Source organism: Gymnoscopelus microlampas (assembly GCF_963454915.1).
Source record: "Gymnoscopelus microlampas genome assembly, chromosome: 21".
Taxonomy (NCBI): Eukaryota; Metazoa; Chordata; class Actinopteri; order Myctophiformes; family Myctophidae; genus Gymnoscopelus; species Gymnoscopelus microlampas.
In genome coordinates, this window is record NC_139958.1 from 44,489,180 (window position 1) to 44,517,148 (window position 27,969).

General features: G+C 40.1%; 1 protein-coding gene across 2 annotated transcripts in view; it reads left to right on the top strand.

Annotated features, from left to right (window-relative positions):
* The window catches only part of LOC311038260 (GTPase IMAP family member 8-like), a 487,341-nt gene extending 466,950 nt beyond the window's left edge, over positions 1 to 20,391 (top strand). The window contains exons 2-5 of one of the 2 annotated variants that reach the window (XM_084047659.1): positions 16,295 to 16,990; positions 17,688 to 17,800; positions 18,381 to 19,197; positions 19,765 to 20,391. In XM_084047659.1, coding sequence (XP_083903785.1) covers positions 16,297 to 16,990; positions 17,688 to 17,800; positions 18,381 to 19,197; positions 19,765 to 19,937 — 1,797 coding nt within the window. In that variant the 5' untranslated portion in view covers positions 16,295 to 16,296 and the 3' untranslated portion in view covers positions 19,938 to 20,391. The remainder of the gene's footprint in view (positions 1 to 16,294; positions 16,991 to 17,687; positions 17,801 to 18,380; positions 19,198 to 19,764) is intronic. The other variant, XM_084047660.1, reaches the window with a different exon arrangement.
* The last annotated feature ends 7,578 nt before the right edge of the window (positions 20,392 to 27,969 follow it).

The following is a 27,969-nucleotide window of genomic DNA, read 5'->3' on the forward strand; positions in this document are numbered from 1 at the left end:
CTGTGTGATCTCCTTTTTCACAGTTACTTGTCTGTTGGGCCAATGGCGTCTCCCTTAAATGAATGCCTCACAATCTCAAGGTCGCCAGTTCAAGCCTCACTTGATGCAGACTTAATTTAAGTTAAATTGCAAACGACATGACTGTATCAATGAATACATGTGCAAATGGTAAAGATAACCTGAAATTCTTATTTGAGAGTACGTTTTTTCAACGTATGACATACTTCATTCTGAAAATAGCTGATCTACAATCTCACAACTTTTCATGGTTTGTGAGCTTGTAGATCGGCTAGTTTCACTAGTTTTGGTTCTGAGGAGATGTACAATTTCTTCATTGGTAAATGGTTTGTGAACGAGTGATCTTAGTGTTAGTGAAACAGGGGCTTGGTTCATGAAAGAAGGCAAGAGTTTATGATCTTCAACAGACAATATCAGTCTGGACAAAGCTATAGCACTATAGGTAGTGTTGCAGCCTATTAGTCTGAAGGTTGAGAGTTCGAATCCTGTTAATGGCAGTAGGTTGAGATGTCCAATCAAACCATTATGTTTCCATCTCTCTCTCTCATCAATCTATTGTTTCCATGTCACTCTCTCTCTCTTCAATCTATTCCGTTTCCATGTCTCTCTCTCTCTCTATTCACTGGCCCCGTATTATCGCTGCTTGCAGCTATATTTTAAGTTGAATTGCAAACAACATGACTGTATCAATGAATACATGTGCAAATGGTAAAGATAACCTGAAATGCTTATTTGAGAGTACGTTTTTTCAACGTATGACATACTTTATCTGAAAATAGCTGATCTACAATCTCACAACTTTTCATGGTTTGTGAGCTTGTAGATCGGCTACTTTCACTAGTTTTGGTTCTGAGGAGATGTACAATTTCTTCATTGGTAAATGGTTTGTGAACGAGTGATCTTAGTGTTAGTGAAACAGGGGCTTGGTTCATGAAAGAAGGCAAGAGTTTATGATCTTCAACAGACAATATCAGCCTGGACAAAGCTATAGCACTATAGGTAGTGTTGCAGCCTATTAGTCTGAAGGTTGAGAGTTTGAATCCTGTTAATGGCAGTAGGTTGAGATGTCCAATCAAGCCATTATGTTTCCATCTCTCTCTCTCATCAATCTATTGTTTCCATGTCACTCTCTCTCTCTTCAATCTATTCCGTTTCCATGTCTCTCTCTCTCTCTCTCTCTATTCACTGGCCCCGTATTATCGCTGCTTGCAGCTATATTTACGGGGCCAGAGCTCTGCTCTGGAACCGTATTGTTATTGGCAGTATTCTGTCACTTCTTCTTCTTCTTCTTCTGCCACTTTTCGCAGTTCTGGCTGAACCGTGCAGTCGCTTTTTACGAAACTCGGCCATATGGTAGATGGTCATGAAAAACGATCAAAAAATAATTCTCACAATCTTTCGTCAAAAGGTGGCGCTATAGCACTCAATTGAAAATGCCAACTTTGACCAGGTACAACTCATGCCCTGTTTGACCTACAGCCATGAAACTTGGATACACATATGCGTCTCCTCATGCTGAACAACTTTCACCCTCTGACTTTTGACCTCTGACCTTTAGATCTCCCACCATTTTGAATTATATGAAAAACAGTCATTGGCTCCTAACTTCTGCATTTTTTCACTTATGGAAAATCCGTTGGAAATTTTTGTAGGCAGAGGTCCAAAGTTCAAGTGGTAAACGTTTCGTGCAGATTGCTCAAAAATCCCAGGAGGAGATAGATTTTAACTATTACAGTTTAAAGAAAATGATTCATCTGTGCCTAAAACATACATGCAGACTCACATTTCTTTGAAACTTTGCAGAAATGTACAGGGTCATTCCAAATATCACTGAAACCAATCTTACTCCAATTGGCCAAAAGGGGGCGCTATAGCAATTTTTTGAAAAGGCAGACTTTAAACAGGCATAAGTCATGCCTCGTTTGGCCGAAAGTCGTGAAACTTGCTTACACATGTGCCTTGACTCATGAGGAACACACGTATCGATTTGACCATTAAGCTCCGCCCTTAGATTGTCCGCAATTTTGAGCAGTTTGAAAAACACTTAAACCCAGGATTTTTCAGCTATTTGCGTGAAACTGTATCATCTGTGTGATCTCCTTTTTCACAATTACTTGTCTGTTGGGCCAATGGCGTCTCCCTTAAATGAATGCCTCACAATCTCAAGGTCGCCAGTTCAAGCCTCACTTGATGTAGACTTAATTTAAGTTCAATTGCAAACAACATGACTGTATCAATGAATACATGTGCAAATGGTAAAGATAACCTGAAATGCTTATTTGAGAGTACGTTTTTTACGTATGACATACTTCATTCTGAAAATAGCTGATCTACAATCTCACAACTTTTCATGGTTTGTGAGCTTGTAGATCGGCTACTTTCATTAGTTTTGGTTCTGAGGAGATGTACAATTTCTTCATTGGTAAATGGCTTGTGAACGAGTGATCTTAGTGTTAGTGAAACAGGGGCTTGGTTCATGAAAGAAGGCAAGAGTTTATGATCTTCAACAGACAATATCAGCCTGGACAAAGCTATAGCACTATAGGTAGTGTTGCAGCCTATTAGTCTGAAGGTTGAGAGTTCGAATCCTGTTAATGGCAGTAGGTTGAGATGTCCAATCAAACCATTATGTTTCCATCTCTCTCTCTCATCAATCTATTGTTTCCATGTCACTCTCTCTCTCTTCAATCTATTCCGTTTCCATGTCTCTCTCTCTCTCTATTCACTGGCCCCGTATTATCGCTGCTTGCAGCTATATTTACGGGGCCAGAGCTCTGCTCTGGACACGTATTGTTATTCGCATTATTCTGTCACTTCTTCTTCTGCCACTTTTCGCAGTTCTGGCTGAACCGTGCAGTCGCTTTTTACGAAACTCGGCCATATGGTAGATGGTCATGAAAAACGATCAAGAAATAATTCTCACACTCATTCGTCAAAAGGTGGCGCTATAGCACTCAATTGAAAAATGCCAACTTTGAACAGGTACAACTCATGCCCTGTTTGACCTACAGCCATGAAACTTGGATACACATATGCGTCTCCTCATGCTGAACAACTTTCACACTCTGACTTTTGACCTCTGACCTTTAGATCTCCCACCATTTTGAATTATATGAAAAGCAGTCATTGGCTCCTAACTTCTGCATTTTTTCACTTATGGAAAATCCGTTGGAATTTTTTGTAGAAAGTGGTCCAAAGTTCAAGTGTGAAACGTTTCGTGCAGATTGCTCAAAAATCCCAGGAGGAGATAGATTTTAACTATTACAGTTTTATGAAAATTATTCATCTGTGCCTAAAACATACATGCAGACTCACATTTCTTTGAAACTTTGCAGAAATGTAGAGGGTCATTCCAAATATCACTGAAACCAATCTTACTCCAATTGGCCAAAAGGGGGCGCTATAGCAATTTTTTTAAAAGGCAGACTTTAAACAGGCATAAGTCATGCCTCGTTTGGCCGAAAGTCGTGAAACTTGCTTACACATGTGCCTTGACTCATGAGGAACACACGTATCGATTTGACCATTAAGCTCCGCCCTTAGATTTTCCGCAATTTTGAGCAGTTTGAAAAATACTTGTTTTTGCCAGTTCTGGCTTAACCGTGCATACGCTTTTTACGAAACTCGGCCATATGGTAGATGCTCATGAAAAACTATCAAGAAATAATTCTCACACTCATTCGTCAAAGGGTGGCGCTATAGCACTCAATTGAAAGTGCCAACTTTGAACAGGTACAACTCATGCCCTGTTTGACCTACAACCATGAAACTTCGATACACACATGCGTCTCTTCATGCCCGACAACTTTCGTGGTCTGACTTTTGACCTCTGAATTTTAGATCGCCCACCATTTTGAATTATATGAAAAACAGTCATTGGCTCCTAACTTCTGCATTTTTTCACTTATGGAAAATCCGTTGGAATTTTTTGTAGGCAGTGGTCCAAAGTTCATGTGTAAAATGTTTCGTGCAGATTGCTCAAAAATCCCAGGAGGAGATAGATTTTAACTATTACAGTTTTATGAAAATTATTAATCTGTGCCTAAAACATTCATGCAGACTCACATTTCTTTGAAACTTGGCAGAAATGTACAGGGTCATTCCAAATATCACTGAAACCAATCTGACTCCAATTGGCCAAAAGGGGGCGCTATAGCAATTTTTTGAAAAGGCATACTTTAAACAGGCATAAGTCATGCCTTGTTTGGCCGAAAGCCGTGAAACTTGCTTACACATGTGCCTTGACTCATGAGGAACACATCTATCGCTTTGACCAGTAAGCTCTGCCCTTAGATTGTCCGCAATTTTGAGCAGTTTGAAAAACACTTAAACCCAGGATTTTTCAGCTATTTGCGTGAAACTGTATCATCTGTGTGATCTCCTTTTTCACAGTTACTTATCTGTTGGGCCAATGGCGTCTCCCTTAAATGAAGGCCTCACAATCTCAGGGTCGCCAGTTCAAGCCTCACTTGATGCAGACTTAATTTAAGTTGAATTGCAAACAACATGACTGTATCATTGAATACATGTGCAACTGTTAAAGGTAATGATGAATTGCTTCTTGGAGAGAGTATGTTTTTTTAATGTATGACAAACTTCATTGTGAAAATAACCGATCTACAATCTCAAAACTTTTCAGATAGCAACATGTTTCTGAGCTTGTAGATCGGCTGCTTTCACTGGTTCACTTTTATCTTCAACAGATGACCGCAGCCTGGACAAAGCTATAGCCCTATAAGTAGTGTCTCAGCCTGTGAATCCAAAGGTCGAGAGTTTGATTCCTGTCAATGGCAATAGGTTGAGATGTTAATGGGTGAGGTTTTTCACCTGGGATTGCCCCCCTGCGTCCTATACAGATGTGCCACTTCAAAACTTCACATGTCCTGCCATCGCCAAGACAGTACATTTTCAGGGGATTCCCAGGGCAATAAGAGGGACAAAGAAGGGCATTTAAAATGATGAATTATTTTGATGATCACTGCTTTTATGATGCTAATTAATTTGAGCAACTCTTCAAATCACCTTTCGCCTCATAATGAGTCTGACACCTTCTCAACACACATTCTTTTGTTCTCATGCATATGGGTGTCTGTTGAAGGGAAAAACGGGGGGGTTTAGTGACAACTTCTTTTCAGGGGCAAAACAGTGCAATTTTAAGGGCAGAACAGGGAGGAAAACATGCCTTTTCAGGCCACTTTCAGGGAAAGAACAGTAACGTGTGAAGTTTTGAAGTGGCACATCTGTATATGACCACCTCAGCTGGGTTGGGCTGAAAAGAATATTCGCCTGTTGGACACATGTGCCTTGACTCATGAGGAACACATCTATCGCTTTGACCAGTAAGCTCCGCCCTTAGATTGTCCGCAATTTTGAGCAGTTTGAAAAACACTTAAACCCAGGATTTTTCAGCTATTTGCGTGAAACTGTATCATCTGTGTGATCTCCTTTTTCACAGTTACTTGCCTGTTGGGCCAATGGCGTCTCCCTTAAATGAATGCCTCACAATCTCGAACTCGCCAGTTCAAGCCTCACTTGATGCAGACTTAATTAAAGTTGAATTGCAAACAACATGACTGTATCAATGAATACATGTGCAAATGGTAAAGATAACCTGAAATGCTTATTTGAGAGTACGTTTTTTCAACGTATGACATACTTCATTCTGAAAATAGCTGATCTACAATCTCACAACTTTTCATGGTTTGTGAGCTTGTAGATCGGCTAGTTTCACTAGTTTTGGTTCTGAGGAGATGTACAATTTCTTCATTGGTAAATGGTTTGTGAATGAGTGATCTTAGTGTTAGTGAAACAGGGGCTTGGTTCATGAAAGAAGGCAAGAGTTTATGATCTTCAACAGACAATATCAGTCTGGACAAAGCTATAGCACTATAGGTAGTGTTGCAGCCTATTAGTCTGAAGGTTGAGAGTTCGAATCCTGTTAATGGCAGTAGGTTGAGATGTCCAATCAAACCATTATGTTTCCATCTCTCTCTCTCATCAATCTATTGTTTCCATGTCACTCTCTCTCTCTTCAATCTATTCCGTTTCCATGTCTCTCTCTCTCTCTATTCACTGGCCCCGTATTATCGCTGCTTGCAGCTATATTTTAAGTTGAATTGCAAACAACATGACTGTATCAATGAATACATGTGCAAATGGTAAAGATAACCTGAAATGCTTATTTGAGAGTACGTTTTTTCAACGTATGACATACTTTATCTGAAAATAGCTGATCTACAATCTCACAACTTTTCATGGTTTGTGAGCTTGTAGATCGGCTACTTTCACTAGTTTTGGTTCTGAGGAGATGTACAATTTCTTCATTGGTAAATGGTTTGTGAACGAGTGATCTTAGTGTTAGTGAAACAGGGGCTTGGTTCATGAAAGAAGGCAAGAGTTTATGATCTTCAACAGACAATATCAGCCTGGACAAAGCTATAGCACTATAGGTAGTGTTGCAGCCTATTAGTCTGAAGGTTGAGAGTTTGAATCCTGTTAATGGCAGTAGGTTGAGATGTCCAATCAAACCATTATGTTTCCATCTCTCTCTCTCATCAATCTATTGTTTCCATGTCACTCTCTCTCTCTTCAATCTATTCCGTTTCCATGTCTCTCTCTCTCTCTCTCTATTCACTGGCCCCGTATTATCGCTGCTTGCAGCTATATTTACGGGGCCAGAGCTCTGCTCTGGAACCGTGTTGTTATTGGCAGTATTCTGTCACTTCTTCTTCTTCTTCTTCTGCCACTTTTCGCAGTTCTGGCTGAACCGTGCAGTCGCTTTTTACGAAACTCGGCCATATGGTAGATGGTCATGAAAAACGATCAAAAAATAATTCTCACAATCTTTCGTCAAAAGGTGGCGCTATAGCACTCAATTGAAAATGCCAACTTTGACCAGGTACAACTCATGCCCTGTTTGACCTACAGCCATGAAACTTGGATACACATATGCGTCTCCTCATGCTGAACAACTTTCACCCTCTGACTTTTGACCTCTGACCTTTAGATCTCCCACCATTTTGAATTATATGAAAAACAGTCATTGGCTCCTAACTTCTGCATTTTTTCACTTATGGAAAATCCGTTGGAAATTTTTGTAGGCAGAGGTCCAAAGTTCAAGTGGTAAACGTTTCGTGCAGATTGCTCAAAAATCCCAGGAGGAGATAGATTTTAACTATTACAGTTTAAAGAAAATGATTCATCTGTGCCTAAAACATACATGCAGACTCACATTTCTTTGAAACTTTGCAGAAATGTACAGGGTCATTCCAAATATCACTGAAACCAATCTTACTCCAATTGGCCAAAAGGGGGCGCTATAGCAATTTTTTGAAAAGGCAGACTTTAAACAGGCATAAGTCATGCCTCGTTTGGCCGAAAGTCGTGAAACTTGCTTACACATGTGCCTTGACTCATGAGGAACACACGTATCGATTTGACCATTAAGCTCCGCCCTTAGATTGTCCGCAATTTTGAGCAGTTTGAAAAACACTTAAACCCAGGATTTTTCAGCTATTTGCGTGAAACTGTATGATCTGTGTGATCTCCTTTTTCACAGTTACTTGTCTGTTGGGCCAATGGCGTCTCCCTTAAATGAATGCCTCACAATCTCAAGGTCGCCAGTTCAAGCCTCACTTGATGTAGACTTAATTTAAGTTGAATTGCAAACAACATGACTGTATCAATGAATACATGTGCAAATGGTAAAGATAACCTGAAATGCTTATTTGAGAGTACGTTTTTTACGTATGACATACTTCATTCTGAAAATAGCTGATCTACAATCTCACAACTTTTCATGGTTTGTGAGCTTGTAGATCGGCTACTTTCATTAGTTTTGGTTCTGAGGAGATGTACAATTTCTTCATTGGTAAATGGCTTGTGAACGAGTGATCTTAGTGTTAGTGAAACAGGGGCTTGGTTCATGAAAGAAGGCAATAGTTTATGATCTTCAACAGACAATATCAGCCTGGACAAAGCTATAGCACTATAGGTAGTGTTGCAGCCTATTAGTCTGAAGGTTGAGAGTTCGAATCCTGTTAATGGCAGTAGGTTGAGATGTCCAATCAAACCATTATGTTTCCATCTCTCTCTCTCATCAATCTATTGTTTCCATGTCACTCTCTCTCTCTTCAATCTATTCCGTTTCCATGTCTCTCTCTCTCTCTATTCACTGGCCCCGTATTATCGCTGCTTGCAGCTATATTTACGGGGCCAGAGCTCTGCTCTGGACACGTATTGTTATTCGCATTATTCTGTCACTTCTTCTTCTGCCACTTTTCGCAGTTCTGGCTGAACCGTGCAGTCGCTTTTTACGAAACTCGGCCATATGGTAGATGGTCATGAAAAACGATCAAGAAATAATTCTCACACTCATTCGTCAAAAGGTGGCGCTATAGCACTCAATTGAAAAATGCCAACTTTGAACAGGTACAACTCATGCCCTGTTTGACCTACAGCCATGAAACTTGGATACACATATGCGTCTCCTCATGCTGAACAACTTTCACCCTCTGACTTTTGACCTCTGACCTTTAGATCTCCCACCATTTTGAATTATATGAAAAGCAGTCATTGGCTCCTAACTTCTGCATTTTTTCACTTATGGAAAATCCGTTGGAAATTTTTGTAGAAAGTGGTCCAAAGTTCAAGTGTGAAACGTTTCGTGCAGATTGCTCAAAAATCCCAGGAGGAGATAGATTTTAACTATTACAGTTTTATGAAAATTATTCATCTGTGCCTAAAACATACATGCAGACTCACATTTCTTTGAAACTTTGCAGAAATGTAGAGGGTCATTCCAAATATCACTGAAACCAATCTTACTCCAATTGGCCAAAAGGGGGCGCTATAGCAATTTTTTTAAAAGGCAGACTTTAAACAGGCATAAGTCATGCCTCGTTTGGCCGAAAGTCGTGAAACTTGCTTACACATGTGCCTTGACTCATGAGGAACACACGTATCGATTTGACCATTAAGCTCCGCCCTTAGATTTTCCGCAATTTTGAGCAGTTTGAAAAATACTTGTTTTTGCCAGTTCTGGCTTAACCGTGCATACGCTTTTTACGAAACTCGGCCATATGGTAGATGCTCATGAAAAACTACCAAGAAATAATTCTCACACTCATTCGTCAAAGGGTGGCGCTATAGCACTCAATTGAAAGTGCCAACTTTGAACAGGTACAACTCATGCCCTGTTTGACCTACAACCATGAAACTTCGATACACACATGCGTCTCTTCATGCCCGACAACTTTCGTGGTCTGACTTTTGACCTCTGGCCGCCCAACGTAGATCGCCCACCATTTTGAATTATATGAAAAACAGTCATTGGCTCCTAACTTCTGCATTTTTTCACTTATGGAAAATCCGTTGGAATTTTTTGTAGGCAGTGGTCCAAAGTTCATGTGTAAAATGTTTCGTGCAGATTGCTCAAAAATCGTGCAGATTGCACACATGTGCCTTGACTCATGAGGAACACATCTATTGCTTTGACCAGTAAGCTCCGCCCTTAGATTGTCCGCAATTTTGAGCAGTTTGAAAAACACTTAAACCCAGGATTTTTCAGCTATTTGCGTGAAACTGTATCATCTGTGTGATCTCCTTTTTCACAGTTACTTATCTGTTGGGCCAATGGCGTCTCCCTTAAATGAAGGCCTCACAATCTCAGGGTCGCCAGTTCAAGCCTCACTTGATGCAGACTTAATTTAAGTTGAATTGCAAACAACATGACTGTATTATTGAATACATGTGCAACTGTTAAAGGTAATGATGAATTGCTTCTTGGAGAGAGTATGTTTTTTTAATGTATGACAAACTTCATTGTGAAAATAACCGATCTACAATCTCAAAACTTTTCAGATAGCAACATGTTTCTGAGCTTGTAGATCGGCTGCTTTCACTGGTTCGAGAGTTTATGATCTTCAACAGACAATATCAGCCTGGACAAAGCTAAAGCACTATAGGTAGTGTTGCAGCCTATTAGTCTGAAGGTTAAGAGTTCGAATCCTGTTAATGGCAGTAGGTTGAGATGTCCAATCAAACCATTATGTTTCCATCTCTCTCTCTCATCAATCTATTGTTTCCATGTCACTCTCTCTCTCTTCAATCTATTCCGTTTCCATGTCTCTCTCTCTCTCTCTATTCACTGGCCCCGTATTATCGCTGCTTGCAGCTATATTTACGGGGCCAGAGCTCTGCTCTGGCCCCAATACGTGTCCAGAGCTCTGCTCTGGACACGTATTGTTATTCGCATTATTCTGTCACTTCTTCTGCCACTTTTCGCAGTTCTGGCTGAACCGTGCAGTCGCTTTTTACGAAACTCGGCCATATGGTAGATGGTCATGAAAAACGATCAAGAAATAATTCTCACACTCATTCGTCAAAAGGTGGCGCTATAGCACTCAATTGAAAAATGCCAACTTTGAACAGGTACAACTCATGCCCTGTTTGACCTACAGCCATGAAACTTGGATACACATATGCGTCTCCTCATGCTGAACAACTTTCACACTCTGACTTTTGACCTCTGACCTTTAGATCTCCCACCATTTTGAATTATATGAAAAACAGTCATTGGCTCCTAACTTCTGCATTTTTTCACTTATGGAAAATCCGTTGGAATTTTTTGTAGAAAGTGGTCCAAAGTTCAAGTACGAAACGTTTCATGCAGATTGCTCAAAAATCCCAGGAGGAGATAGATTTTAACTATTACAGTTTTATGAAAATTATTCATCTGTGCCTAAAACATACATGCAGACTCACATTTCTTTGAAACTTTGCAGAAATGTACAGGGTCATTCCAAATATCACTGAAACCAATCTTACTCCAATTGGCCAAAAGGGGGCGCTATAGCAATTTTTTGAAAAGGCAGACTTTTAACAGGCATAAGTCATGCCTCGTTTGGCCGAAAGTCGTGAAACTTGCTTACACATGTGCCTTGACTCATGAGGAACACACGTATCGATTTGACCATTAAGCTCCGCCCTTAAATTTTCCGCAATTTTGAGCAGTTTGAAAAATACTTGTTTTTGCCAGTTCTGGCTTAACCGTGCATACGCTTTTTACGAAACTCGGCCATATGGTAGATGCTCATGAAAAACTACCAAGAAATAATTCTCACACTCATTCGTCAAAGGGTGGCGCTATAGCACTCAATTGAAAGTGCCAACTTTGAACAGGTACAACTCATGCCCTGTTTGACCTACAACCATGAAACTTCGATACACACATGCGTCTCTTCATGCCCGACAACTTTCGTGGTCTGACTTTTGACCTCTGACCTTTAGATCGCCCACCATTTTGAATTATATGAAAAACAGTCATTGGCTCCTAACTTCTGCATTTTTTCACTTATGGAAAATCCGTTGGAAATTTTTGTAGGCAGTGGTCCAAAGTTCATGTGTAAAATGTTTCGTGCAGATTGCTCTAAAATCCCAGGAGGAGATAGATTTTAACTATTACAGTTTTATGAAAATTATTCATCTGTGCCTAAAACATACATGCAGACTCACATTTCTTTGAAACTTGGCAGAAATGTACAGGGTCATTCCAAATATCACTGAAACCAATCTCACTCCAATTGGCCAAAGGGGGGCGCTATAGCAATTTTTTGAAAATGCAAATTTTAAACAGGCAAAAGTCATGCCTCGTTTGGCCGAAAGTCGTGAAACTTGCTTACACTTGTGCCTTGACTCATGAGGAACACATCTATCGCTTTGACCAGTAAGCTCCGCCCTTAGATTGTCCGCAATTTTGAGCAGTTTGAAAAACACTTAAACCCAGGATTTTTCAGCTATTTGCGTGAAACTGTGTCATCTCTGTGATCTCCTTTTTCACAGTTACTTGTCTGTTGGGCCAATGGCGTCTCCCTTAAATGAATGCCTCACAATCTCAAGGTCGCCAGTTCAAGCCTCACTTGATGCAGACTTAATTTAAGTTGAATTGCAAACAACATGACTGTATCAATGAATACATGTGCAAATGGTAAAGATAACCTGAAATGCTTATTTGAGAGTACGTTTTTTCAACGTATGACATACTTCATTCTGAAAATAGCTGATCTACAATCTCACAACTTTTCATGGTTTGTGAGCTTGTAGATCGGCTACTTTCACTAGTTTTGGTTCTGAGGAGATGTACAATTTCTTCATTGGTAAATGGTTTGTGAACGAGTGATCTTAGTGTTAGTGAAACAGGGGCTTGGTTCATGAAAGAAGGCAAGAGTTTATGATCTTCAACAGACAATATCAGCCTGGACAAAGCTATAGCACTATAGGTAGTGTTGCAGCCTATTAGTCTGAAGGTTGAGAGTTCGAATCCTGTTAATGGCAGTAGGTAGAGATGTCCAATCAAACCATTATGTTTCCATCTCTCTCTCTCATCAATCTATTGTTTCCATGTCACTCTCTCTCTCTTCAATCTATTCCGTTTCCATGTCTCTCTCTCTCTCGCTATTCACTGGCCCCGTATTATCGCTGCTTGCAGCTATATTACGAATTGTTTTTCGCTCCCTCTCAATTCAAGGCTAATCTTAGTTCTGGCTTAACTGTGCTGTCGCTTTTTACGAAACTCGGCCATATGGTAGATGGTTATGAAAAACGATCAAGAAATAATTCTCACAATCTTTCGTCAAAAGGTGGCGCTATAGCACTCAATTGAAAATGGCAACTTTGAACAGGTACAACTCATGCCCTGTTTGACCTACAGCCATGAAACTTGGATACACATATGCGTCTCCTCATGCTGAACAACTTTCACCCTCTGACTTTTGACTTCTGACCTTTAGATCTCCCACCATTTTGAATTATATGAAAAACAGTCATTGGCTCCTAACTTCTGCATTTTTTCACTTATGGAAAATCCGTTGGAAATTTTTGTAGGCAGTGGTCCAAAGTTCAAGTGTTAAAAATTTCGTGCAGATTGCTCAAAAGTCCCAGGAGGAGATAGATTTTAACTATTACAGTTTTATGAAAATTATTCATCTGTGCCTAAAACATACATGCAGACTCACATTTCTTTGAAACTTTGCAGAAATGTACAGGGTCATTCCAAATATCACTGAAACCAATCTTACTCCAATTGGCCAAAAGGGGGCGCTATAGCAATTTTTTGAAAAGGCAGACTTTAAACAGGCATAAGTCATGCCTCGTTTGGCCGAAAGTCGTGAAACTTGCTTACACATGTGCCTTGACTCATGAGGAACACACGTATCGATTTGACCAGTAAGCTCCGCCCTTAGATTTTCCGTAATTTTGAGCAGTTTGAAAAATACTTGTTTTTGCCAGTTCTGGCTTAACCGTGCATACGCTTTTTACGAAACTCGGCCATATGGTAGTTGCTCATAAAAAACTACCAAGAAATAATTCTCACACTCATTCGTCAAAGGGTGGCGCTATAGCACTCAATTGAAAGTGCCAACTTTGAACAGGTACAACTCATGCCCTGTTTGACCTACAACCATGAAACTTCGATACAAACATGCGTCTCTTCATGCCCGACAACTTTCGTGGTCTGACTTTTGACCTCTAACCTTTAGATCGCCCACCATTTTGAATTATATGAAAAACAGTCATTGGCTCCTAACTTCTGCATTTTTTCACTTATGGAAAATCCGCCGCTTTTGTTTTGTCGGCAAAGGTCCTAAGTTCATGTGTAAAATGTTTTGTGCAGATTACTAAAAAATCCCAGGATGAAATAGATTTTAACTATTGCAGTTTTATGAAAATTATTCATCTGCCCCTAACACATACATGCAAGACTCACATTTCTTTGAAACGTTGCAGTAATGTAGAGAGTCATTCCAAATATCACTGAAACCAATCTCACTCCAATTGGCCAAAGGGGGGCGCTATAGCAATTTTTTTTAAATGCAAACTTTAAACAGGCAAAAGTCATGCCTCGTTTGGCCGAAAGTCGTGAAACTTGCTTACACTTGTGCCTTGACTCATGAGGAACACATCTATCGCTTTGACCAGTAAGCTCCGCCCTTAGATTGTCCGCAATTTTGAGCAGTTTGAAAAACACTTAAACCCAGGATTTTCAGCTATTTGCGTGAAACTGTATCATCTGTATGATCTCCTTTTTCACAATTACTTGGGCCAATGGCGTCTCCCTTAAATGAATGCCTCACAATCTCAAGGTCGCCAGTTCAAGCCTCACTTGATGCAGACTTAATTTAAGTTGAATTGCAAACAACATGACTGTATCAATGAATACATGTGCAAATGGTAAAGATAACCTGAAATGCTTATTTGAGAGTACGTTTTTTCAACGTATGACACACTTCATTCTGAAAATAGCTGATCTACAATCTCACAACTTTTCATGGTTTGTGAGCTTGTAGATCGGCTACTTTCACTAGTTTTGGTTCTGAGGAGATGTACAATTTCTTCATTGGTAAATGGTTTGTGAACGAGTGATCTTAGTGTTAGTGAAACAGGGGCTTGGTTCATGAAAGAAGGCAAGAGTTTATGATCTTCAACAGACAATATCAGCCTGGACAAAGCTATAGCACTATAGGTAGTGTTGCAGCCTATTAGTCTGAAGGTTGAGAGTTCGAATCCTGTTAATGGCAGTAGGTTGAGATGTCCAATCAAACCATTATGTTTCCATCTCTCTCTCTCATCAATCTATTGTTTCCATGTCACTCTCTCTCTCTCTTCAATCTATTCCGTTTCCATGTCTCTCTCTCTCTCTATTCACTGGCCCCGTATTATCGCTGCTTGCAGCTATATTACGAATTGTTTTTCGCTCCCTCTCAATTCAAGGCTAATCTTAGTTCTGGCTTAACTGTGCTGCCGCTTTTTACGAAACTCGGCCATATGGTAGATGGTTATGAAAAACGATCAAGAAATAATTCTCACAATCTTTCGTCAAAAGGTGGCGCTATAGCACTCAATTGAAAATGGCAACTTTGAACAGGTACAACTCATGCCCTGTTTGACCTACAGCCATGAAACTTGGATACACATATGCGTCTCCTCATGCTGAACAACTTTCACCCTCTGACTTTTGACCTCTGACCTTTAGATCGCCCACCATTTTGAATTATATGTAAAACAGTCATTGGCTCCTAACTTCTGCATTTTTTCACTTATGGAAAATCCGTTGGAAATTTTTGTAGGCAGTGGTCCAAAGTTCAAGTGTTAAACGTTTCGTGCAGATTGCTCAAAAATCCCAGGAGGAGATAGATTTTAACCATTACAGTTTTATGAAAATTATTCATCTGTGCCTAAAACATACATGCAGACTCACATTTCTTTGAAACTTTGCAGAAATGTACAGGGTCATTCCAAATATCACTGAAACCAATCTCACTCCAATTGGCCAAAAAGGGGGCGCTATAGCAATTTTTTGAAAAGGCAGACTTTAAACAGGCATAAGTCATGCCTCGTTTGGCCGAAAGTCGTGAAACTTGCTTACACATGTGCCTTGACTCATGAGGAACACACGTATCGATTTGACCATTAAGCTCTGCCCTTAGATTGTCCGCAATTTTGAGCAGTTTGAAAAACACTTTAACCCAGGATTTTTCAGCTATTTGCGTGAAACTGTATCATCTGTGTGATCTCCTTTTTCACAGTTGCTTGTCTGTTGGGCCAATGGCGTCTCCCTTAAATGAATGCCTCACAATCTCAAGGTCGCCAGTTCAAGCCTCACTTGATGCAGACTTAATTTAAGTTGAATTGCAAACAACATGACTGTATCAATGAATGCATGTGCAAATGGTAAAGATAACCTGAAATGCTTATTTGAGAGTATGTTTTTTCAACGTATGACATACTTTATCTGAAAATAGCTGATCTACAATCTCACAACTTTTCATGGTTTGTGAGCTTGTAGATCGGCTACTTTCACTAGTTTTGGTTCTGAGGAGATGTACAATTTCTTCATTGGTAAATGGTTTGTGAACGAGTGATCTTAGTGTTAGTGAAACAGGGGCTTGGTTCATGAAAGAAGGCAAGAGTTTATGATCTTCAACAGACAATATCAGCCTGGACAAAGCTATAGCACTATAGGTAGTGTTGCAGCCTATTAGTCTGAAGGTTGAGAGTTCGAATCCTGTTAATGGCAGTAGGTTGAGATGTCCAATCAAACCATTATGTTTCCATCTCTCTCTCTCATCAATCTATTGTTTCCATGTCACTCTCTCTCTCTTCAATCTATTCCGTTTCCATGTCTCTCTCTCTCTCTCTATTCACTGGCCCCGTATTATCGCTGCTTGCAGCTATATTTATTTTTATAATGCTGACTGAACAATGTTTTCTCTAACAGGAATGGCTTACCTCAGGATTGTGTTGTTGGGAGGGTTTCGGTCTGGAAAAAGTTCAGCAGGAAACACCATTCTGGGAGGAAGTGTTTTTAGAGCTGGAGGTCGGAGGTCAGGGCAGTGTGTAAGCCATGGTGAAGTAGCAGGGAGACATGTGACAGTGGTGGACTCACCAGGCTGGATCTACTACAATACACTACAGGACACTCCAGAGATGGACAAACTGGAGATCCAGAACAGTGTGTGTCTCTGTCCTCCTGGACCACATGCTGCTCTTCTGACGGTTCCTCTTCATAAAGCATTCACCAAAGCAGAGAGAGAAGCAGTAGAGGAACACATGTCACTTCTGCCACAGAGCGTATGGAGTCACACTATAGTACTGTTCACCCATGGAGACCGTCTGGGAGACAGAAGCATTGAGCAGCACATTGAGGCTGGAGGGGAAGACCTCCGCTGGCTTGTTGACAAATGTGGGAACAGGTATCATGTCTTCAACAATGAGAAGAGAGATGACACTCAGGTCACACAGCTGCTGGAGAAGATAGAACAGATGGTGGCAGGAAACAGAGGTGGACACTATGAAGTTGATGGAGATGTTGCAGAGAAGTTGTCAGAGAGGAAAAGGAACATAGAGGAACATGTCCTGACATTGATGACCAAGACACACAGACAGAGAACTGTTCTGAAAGCTCTGTTTGAAGGTGATGAATATAATATCAATCAGTCAGTCAGTCAGTCAGTCAGTCAGTCAGTCAGTCAGTCAGTCAGTCAAACTGGCTGGTAAATTATTAAACTGTAGGTTTAGACTTGTAGATTGGACCAGTGGTTCCCAAACTGGGTGTCGGGACCCCCAAATATTTTTTATTACGTAAGAAAGAGGCAAGCATTGTGAAAATAGCCGATCTGCAAGCTCACAACGCCACACAGTGCAAGGCGTTGTGAGTGAGGCATTGTGAGCTTGTAGAGCTTGTAGTTATTGAGCTTGTAGATCGGCTATTTTCACAATATTTTGGGGGGTCCCCAGATGATTAGCTGAATGTGCACCATTGTTTTCTCACAAACAAACCAACATACAGTATAAATGTATACAGGGTATCTGCACATTTCTAAAGTTAATTTTGAATGACTTTTAAGACCTTTTAATACAATTTTTAAGACCTATTAATACAATAATGGTCAAATTGACAAATATTACATTAGAAAGAGGCAAACATATGAGAATAAATTGTGATCACATGAGAACATATAATATAATACCATGTGAGCAATATCTTAGTTATACTGTTCTGTGATCAATTCAGACAGAACTGTTTTCAAGTATCAATATACTGTAGCTTAATCTCTGAATCCAGTCCTTAAATAGTGAAATGGTGAACTAATGTAGAGTTTGTGTGTCAGGAGAACATCAGAGTCTACCAGATGTGAAGCTGATGTTGGTTGGAGGAGACCAGGGTACGAGGAGCTTGGCTGGAGATGTCATACTGCAGGGGAAAGTGTTTACAGGAAGGAAGGTGAGTAATATTACATGAACTTCATGTTATAATGAATGACCTCAAAGTAATAAACTAATAGAATAACTAATATCTAATATAAATGTTTTCTAATGATAATGTGAAAGTATGATGTCATGAATGTTTGAGCCATATTGTCCTCTGTGTATGCCGATGTTGATGCTGTATTCTGCATCTCCAGTAAAGGCTTGATTATGATTAGTGAAGGACTGTGTTGCGCATCGGAAATATCCGATCTACAAGCTCACAATGTGTCGCAGCACTGCACAGTTTGAGCTTGTAGATATTTTCGAGTTAGAAATGTCAAACAAAATTCCGGACAAAAGTGCCATTTTCAATATCCCTCTAACATTGTCTGCACGTCCCTGTCCGTGGTCTTACTTCCATATTGTAGCTCTACACTGGCTGTAATTATTAACCATCTTCAGATAACGTTCTAGGTCCAATAGCGTTAAATTTCATTACAGTTTTACTGTGGTGCTAAGTTTTGGGTGGGGGGGGGGTGTTATTGAATTAATGTTTTGAAAAACTCACATGTATTGATTATTATGACTAACATACAGTAAACCTCATTTTACAGACTGAACTGACAGAAAGTGTCAGAAAACAGAGACGAGTTGCTGACAGAAATGTGAGTGTGGTGATCTGTCCAGACTGGTCGACTACACCTCCATCACTCAAGATCAAAGATGTCCTTCTACACAGTGTGACTCTGTGTTCTCCTGGACCCCACGCTGTCCTGTTGAATGTTCCTGTCTGGTTCAGTTTCTCTGAAGCTCACAAGAGATCAGTGGAGGAACACATGGAGCTGCTGGGGGATAGAGTCTGGAGACACACTCTGGTTCTGTTCACAGTGGGAGCGTGGCTGGGAGAGAGACGGGTTGAGGAGTACATAGAGTCTGAAGGAGAACCTCTGAGGAGGATCCTGGAGAAATGTGGCTACAGGTATCATGTTCTAGATTGCTTCAAGCGGGACATCTCAGAAGTGAAAGAGCTAATGGAGAAAGTAGAAGACATGGTGACGAGGAACAGAGGACACTTTGGACCTTCAGACTCAAGAGAAGACAGATCTGTCAGAGACACAGGACACCTCAGGGAAGGACAAGAGATAAGACAGGTGACTCAATTTGAAAGACTGTCAGGAAAGCAAACATTTACTGCTGTAGAATGGAACCGACGAGAAGAAGAATTCAAGAAGAGCGAGGAGGAATGGAGGAGGAGAGAGGAGGAATGGAGGAGGAGAGAGGAGGAAGGGAGGAGGAGAGAGGAGGAAGGGAGGAGGAGAGAGGGGGAGATGATAGAGAGGATGTTTAAGTTTGTGGTGAAGGAGCCAGAAGAACCAACCCTGCCAGCTGTCAAGAAAAGAAGAATGAGCATTGACTGGACTCCTCCAAGCAGTGAGTATCAATATAATTGATTGTTTTTTTACAGGGACTTTTCTATATGTAACATTACTTCACAGAAAACATTTGAAAATAGACCAGACTTTAGTAAAGTCTGTTAAGTAATGTTAAGTAATATGGCAGAAACATTTTGAAATTACCTCCTTATAAAATTACAAACAAACAAACACACGCACGCACACACACACACACACACACACACACACACACACACACACACACACACACACACACACACACACACACACACACACACACACACACACACACACACACACACACACACACACACACACACACACCTACTACTACTACTACTACTACTACTACTACTAAAATTGCTTGCTCAGGGTGGGATTGTCGGGTCTCTTCTCTACATGTAAAGTGTCTTGAGACAACTTGTTGTGATTTGACACTTTAATAAAATTGAATTGAATTGAATTGACTACTACTACTACTAATAATAATAATAATTATTATTATTATTATTATTAGGATTACATTCATAATAATAATAATTATAATAATAAGTATCTTGTTGTGTGTTTTCTTGTGTTGCAGTGAGTGGTGGAACACCATCTGAAGCAGGAAGTTCATACTGCTGGTCACCTGACAAGGTTTATGATTGGCTGCTGAAGAGACATGCTGGACCAATAGCGCCCTCTTCAGGATATGGAAGTGAAGTTCCCAGCCAGCTTGATGTGATGAGTGTGAGAGATGAAGATGATTCATAGATATAAATCAGATGAATAATACAAATAATTACACCAATTATCAAATCAAGAATCATATGCAATCATGATGCCAGGAACAATACAATTGCCAACAATCTCATAAAACTACAAAAATTGTATTAAAAGTAGCTCAAAATATACATACAATGGAATTATGAAAGTAATAATTCAAGGTGTTCGGAGGAGAGAAGAGACATCAAATGAAATAATACAATAATGATAAAAATCATATAACAACTATAAAGAAAATCATTTTGAATTTACAACAGACCGCTGTCTAATCAAAGGCTCAGAGCACCTGCTGCGCTGCTTGATTTTGCACTGTTGGATTTTGTGCTGTATCTAACATGACCATGTAAACAAACACACAATGTCATTTACAGTCATTGTTTAGGTGCTCAACTCCCTTCGGGATGATAAAGACCCCTCGGCTTCGCCTCGGGCTCCAATCATCCTTGAGATTATTTCTCAACAATGACCGCCTCACCATCAATGATTCCTTGCTTAAATCAGTAAACTTCTATCCAGGAGAGAAAATAATAACAGAACTGTGCAACAATGTATGTACAGTGACTTTGACCAGTTTCACTTACAAAATCTTTGCATCATGCATGTCACACAAACAGAATGCGGCACACAACACCAATGGTTTTGATAATGTGGATGGTGGATGTTAAATGGTGGATTTGTGGATAGGATATGAACAAACTTGTTATATCAACAAAACTCATCGCAAGTTTGTGTGACATGCATGATGCAAAGGTTTTGAAAGTGAAACTGGTCAAAGTCACTGGCCACCTACTGTAACCAAAGAAAATAAAACATCTAAAATGTATACGACAGTATGTGTGTTAAAAAGATGAACAGGACTCTTAAAGTCAGATAAAGAGATTAGATGATCAGATCCAGTTTAAGTTTAGCCTGTAAATCATTAATAAAACAAACTCGTTGCCTGCCTCAGTTTGAACAGCAGCCACCATGCAATGCAACCATTTGTGTCAACTTAAATTATCACTGCTCTGTGAAAACTTTACAAATGTAGCATTCATGTACACAGCAATAACGTACCTAGAATAGCCTCATAACAGGATCATGGTGTACATTTATGTATATATGATGACATTTCATCCTAATGTTTTTATGGCATTGAAAGGGTTAATCTGTAGACAGAGTTGACACATCCTGGATCAATAGCGCCCACCTAGGCTCAATTCGCTGCATGTCTCTCAGTCTCCCCATCTCTCTCACCCCATTTCCTGTCTGTCTACACTGTACTATGAATAAAGATATCAAAAAAAGGGAACGCCCCAAAAATATATATATAAAAAAAAAAAGAACAGCGCCCTCATCAGTATGTGACGCCACGAGGGAAGCTCACACATGTTAAATTGTTGTCACGCAGAAATCGTGCATCTCCATATTTCAACTTAGATTGAGGGCCAGCCTGATAAATCAAGCCTCTCCACTTGCTTCTACCACATAATGTAGCCCTACTTCTGCATACTATGTGCAGACACACATACACACACGCACACGCACACGCAAACGCACACTCGCACAGACACAGACACACCCGCCCACACATTCAAAGTACTTGTTGTTTATGTCTTAATATGTTTGATTACTATGTTTGCTATGTTTATTATTTTAGGTGAGAACCTTGTATAAGCCCTACACGGGTTTCCTTTCTCACCTGCACTTATTTCTGTCTTTTATAATAATGTTACCTTTATACAGTTTTTATTGTGCAAATAAATAAATCAAATCAAACACACCTAGATGTTTTAACTCTTTAAATCTGATTTGTCAATGTCACCTAACTGCAGATAATCTTCTGTATGTAATTTGTATGTACACACACAAAGAATATTACTTTACAAATAAAATGATCTATTACCTGTTACTATTGATAATCCAGTTTATGTGTGCTTTGTGCTCTGAATCAATCTTCATCTGAATCTTTATAAGGTCATAGTTTTATTTTTAAAGTTTCCTCTCGTGTAGAAAAGGTTCCTGAGGGCTGGAGGAGATGTGAGCAGTGGTGACTCACAGGCAGAGGTGGAAAGTAAAGTAAATTTACTTAGGTAGGGTAAGAGCTTTTCTTAGGTTAAAATAAGTGTTAAATAGCTCTATATTCTGATAGTACTCAGAGGGTTTAAGTGCCTAATAACGGTGTATTCCTCCAGTATTGCCAGCAGAGGGCAATATTTATCCACCCAGGAGGCACAGTTTTCATGCACAGATCAAGGTCTGCTCTACTGCAATAATTAGAGGTATGATATGTGTTGATTGAAACAAAACGTGTTTTGTTAAAAAAGGTATAGCTTGTGTGGTAGTAATCATTGCTATACAGTGTTTGTTCAGTAACAGGGGTCTCCAGCCGTCTCTCCAGCTCTTTAATACACAGAAAATACATTTTCAGGGAGGTTGCCAATTGCATCCAGCTCATTTCTTTGTGTCATCACTTCCAATCTCACTTGTTTATCCTGTATCCTGTGTGAGTTCTCTCCCCTGATTAAAATTGGTATATCCTAACCTGTATGTGACTTCTATTTACTAAGCTGGAGAGATAAGGAGACCCCTGCTACTGAACAAACACTATACCAATGAGTAGGCCTACTTTAGGTGAGAACCTTGTATAAGCCCTACACGGGTTTCCTTTCTCACTTGCACTTATTTCTGTCTTTTATAATAATGTTACCTTTATACAGTTTTTATTGTGCGAATAAATAAATCAAATCAAACACACCTAGATGTTTTAACTCTTGGTTGAATCTGATTTGTCAATGTCACCTAACTGCAAATAATATATATATATATATATATATATATATATATATATATATATATATATATATATATATATATATATATATATATATATATATATATATATATATATATCATACCTGGGCAACTGGCGGCCCCCACCTTCACTTAATGCGGCCCGCAGGTTAATATTGGAATACTGATTATAATATTGATTTCAGCTGTTACAATTCCAAACAGGCAAACATGACCCGCTTTAATTACTTCAGGCTATATTAGTAGCTTAATGACTAGTATAAAAAAATCTATTGTCTTTTTTATGTCCAATGTATTTGTATTTAAGTTCATAAAGTTAACATAAGTATAACTAAATGCATTTGAAATTAAAATACAAATGTTACTTTTCAGGATTCCAATTCAAAAATAGCAAAAGAAATCTGGATTCCAATTCAAAAATAGCAAAAATAGCAGATCTGCAAGCTCAAAACGCGTCGCAGCGCGACGCATTTTGAGCTATTTTTGCTACTTTTGTGTGAAAAAAAAGTTAAAATACCTAGAGATGCAATGTCCCTCTGGAGTGAGTGAGGAAGTGTAGTGGCCCTCTCCATCATCAAAGTTTCCCTGATATATATATATATATATATATATATATATATATATATATATATATATATATATATATATACATATACATATATATATATATATATATATATATATATATATATATATATATATATATATATATATATATATACATACACACACATATACATACATACATACATACATACATACAAACATACATACATACATATATATATATATATATCTTTGCAGTATATAGAGCTATTTAACACTTATTTAACACAGAAATATCACCTTCTGCACCTTTAAATTTCACAAAATGTTTACGTAACAAACACTCTGGCAGAAGATTTGTATCAAGAACGATATGGTCTCTCTCTCTCTGTGTGTGCGTGCGTGCGTGCGTGCGTGTGGACTTCCTGTCACCCACTCAACAGGAAATTCCAGTCTTCCTGTGTTCAACTATTTGTTTCATGGTGTCTTCTGTAGACATAACATCTGTCAGGCAGAAACCGAGAAACCTTGTATCTCCATCATTCAACTACACCCCCTCCCCCCCTCTTTTAAGTGAAAGCGGTTAAGTGTGTGTGTGGGTTTTATAAATATTGAACACAGGTTCTTTTTGGGTTTTTACATTTCCTGAAAAGTAACAGTTTTGGACATACAAGGTTTCCACCTGACTGTGATGGTATCTTGCCGTATAACAGACACTGCTTCAGGGAGAGAGAATGTGTGAAAATGAAACTGACAGAACATTGGTGTCACTTTATGTTATTATGTAAAAGAAGGTAAGGGTTATTTAAGTTGACTGTGAATAGATTGTTTTAATTCCCTGATCCTTTCTAAAAAAAAATCCTTGAATTTGAAAAAACTAATCATTTATAATATAATATATACATTCCAGTGGCGGAACAACTCAAAGCCGGGCCGGGAGGCACAGCACAGTGATCAGGCCCCCCCTGCGCATGCATGCATACAATTTTGCGGGTTTTGGGCGGATTCGGTCACTTTTTGGGAGGCTTTTTGTGACTTTATTTCGGTTTTAGGGTTAGGGTAGGGTTAGGGTAGGGTTAGGTTAGGGTTAGGTTGTTTAATTCTTATTTTTGCCTGATTTTACCGATTTATTATCTGACGGTCCGGGCCCTCCAGGGTCGCGGGCCGGTAGGCGGCCGCCTCCCTGGCCTCCCCGGACGCTCCGCCTGAGGAAATGCATGGCACAAACCGGCTCATCAAGAGCATTTGGGGGTTCAGCGTCTTGCTCAAGGACACTTAAACAGGGAGAAGCCGGGGATCTAACTTGGAACCTTCCGTTTCCCAAGAGGCCGGTGAGAGCGGTGACGCTTTACCTCCTGAACCACGTGCTTGCCCGACTGTTGTCAGACAAAGTTGTTTGTCTAATCACACTGATTGCCAAACACCTGTGTTTTTTTTTTCCAATGTTTCGCAGCATGTATTCTTGCGGTGCACATGTGAGAAGTATGTTAGTACACACATATTTCTATGCATGATTCACTGAAACTCTTTCAACACACACACACACACACACACACACACACACACACACACACACACACACACACACACACACACACACACACACACACACACACACACACACACACACACACACACACACACACACACACATTTTACATCTTTATTTGCGTTCACATTTTAACAATAAATTCTTGAACACAAACAATAGTAGATGCACAAACTTGGAAAGAACTCAACGACAAGTATTTCAGAATACAGATCACGGGTACAGGAAGCATCGCCTCCTCCATATATGGAGGAGGCGACACACACACACACACACACACACACACACACACACACACACACACACACACACACACACACACACACACACACACACACACACACACACACACGCACACACTTGGAGGAAATGGGCTACAGCATGAAGTTGAGGAATGTCGCTGCTTTTTATATCCCCCCCAACCCCCCTTTGGTCTGTCATTTTCATCAGAGGTGTGGGGACATGTCACTATAACTTAGCCTGGCATGGCCAGACTAATATCACTGCGTAGATATTAGTCTGGAATCTCTGTATGGAACATGCATATCCAAGGGGAGGATTAAAACATTGCCTCCGGTGATAAACCCGACAACTTCGGAGGGAGATACATCCAATCTCAACTGAGAGGGGACAGACCTACAAAGTGAGGTCCGGGGACCCTCCGCGGGCCCTTGTGGGGGTTCCAGGGGGTCCCCAGCATAATTAGTTAATATAGCATCACAATCATTTTAAGCATTTTAACCATTATTTTATACTTTGGCTATTCAAAAAAAGCAGATCTACAAGCTCACAGCTGCAAGCTTGTGGAGCTGCTATTTAAAAAAAAAAGATTTAACATAAATCTTCGCTTCTGAGTGACCGTGGCACAAAATAGTTTCAGATGGGGGTCTGCGGCCAAATCCATAGGATTTTGGGGGTCCTTGACATGAAAAAGTTGGAGAACCACTAATTAACACACATGTTAGGGTGAGCTAATAGAAAATACAGCCTCCAACAACAGCCCTTGATCAGTGGCTCTCAAACGTTTTCATATGGATCCCCAAATAAATTAAAACATTTTGCTGGGGACCCCCTGGAACCCGTGACCCCACTTTGAGAAGCACTGTCTTCGAAGACCCCCCCCCCCCTTCAAGTAAAGTTAGGTCCACTTTAACCTTGTTCCCACAGTTTTGTCTCCAACTGAAAGTACAATAACAAGTTAACTGCCCCAAAGTGCCGAACCGGAATACAGGAAGTACCAGCTTATACTGGAACTTCCTGTAGCGCTTTATGGACTTCCTGTATTTTGGTCAATTGTTCTTGTGCAGCCACGGTCCACATTATAAAAGAGCAGTAACTATGGTAACTTGTTATTGACATGCCCTGGGTGGGGTGAGGTGAGGAGAGGAGAGGAGAGGAGAGGAGAGGAGAGGAGAGGAGAGGAGAGGAGAGGAGAGGAGAGGGGAGGGGAGGGGAGGGGAGGGGAGGGGAGGAGCCACTGGTTTATCGTGTAGAAAATGTTGTTTTGGAATATTTTCAAACATTGTCTGACACACACACACACGCGTGCATACACTCGCGCGCGCACACACACACACACACACACACACACACACACACACACACACACACACACACACACACACACACACACACACACACAGTCGCACACAATGCAATCAAGCATCATGGCTGAGCATTGAGCAATACAGGTTGCTGTGGAAACACACACACTGACCAATCGACAGGTAGTGTCTCTAGCCCCATCCCCAGTGGTCACCATGGATACGGTACAACATGAAGATGAAAGATAGTACAACAGTATCATTATGGGATGTGTAAACAGCCTTTAGAAAGCTTTTATTGTAGATGCTTTATGTACACAACATAGAACTGACCTCTGCCCTTCTAGCAGGCTTATTAATGAAATGTGTGTATCATTGCTGTCAGGCAGAAGCCATATATCTCCATATCTCAACGTTTTATCACCCCAGTACTGTTTTTTTATTATGTTGTACATGACCAAAAGGTACCGTATGAATATAGTGTTCTCCACAGTTCCTCCAACAGTATAAGAGCCTAACCAACATTAGGTCTGTCACTATTTGCATACAGTGACATGTGTTCTCTGCATTTAACCCATCCTAAGTATCAGCAGTGGGCAGCTTTGGGGCAGCACCTCAGGAAGCAGTTAGGGGTTAAATCATCATCATCATCATCATCATCATCATCATCATCATCATCATCATCATCATCATAACCTTTATTTCAGCTCGGAGTACAGTTGAGGGACAGGCCCTCATTTTCAGTGTAACCGAGGTACAGAACACAGTAATCAACAGGAATAGACATTCACATACAGCAACATAAAAAAAATACATGAATCACATCAGAAAACAGAAAGCACGCAAACAACTAAAATACTCAAAGAACTAGAACAGATATACCAAAATTAAATAATTAAATAAAGCAGAGAATGCTGTCTTGCCTATAACTCTGTCTGCGCAAAAGGAGCCTTGAGCGTCAGGAGGTCACTCCAGCTGGTCTGGTACAGAGTAGGGTTCTGATCCAACATAGAACAAATATAAGGGAGAGCATTCCTGAGATGGCTTTAAAAATAAATAGATACCAGAGCTTATCACGCTGCTCAGATAGAGAGGATAAGCTTGCGTTCCCATAGAGTGTACAGTGATGGGTACCATAGCTGTCACCAGTGACCCATCTTAGGGCAGGATGGTACACAGTGTCGAGGCGCTTTAAAATGGATGGAGCAGCAGTTCTATAAATAATGTCTCCATAGTCTAAAACAGAGAGAAAAGTGGCTTCAATCATTGTTTTCCTACTGGATGCAGGAAAGCATGATTTATTTCTTTAGAGAACCCCAATGTTTTGTCTCAGTTTGGAGACAAGGTTATCAATGTGAAATGTAAAACTTTCTCTCATCTAGCCAGATGCCAAGGTAATTGTATTCCGAGACCCTTTCTATAGGCTCTATGCACAGCAGCCATAGTATCACTTCCTTCACAGGTGTTACCAATGATACTAATGAAGGCTCTGTTCCATTTAGTGTAGCACAGTGGTTTCCACGACCCCGATAACTCTGAGAGTGTACAAATGGAACCAAATGAACCCCATTTGGTTCCATTTGTACAC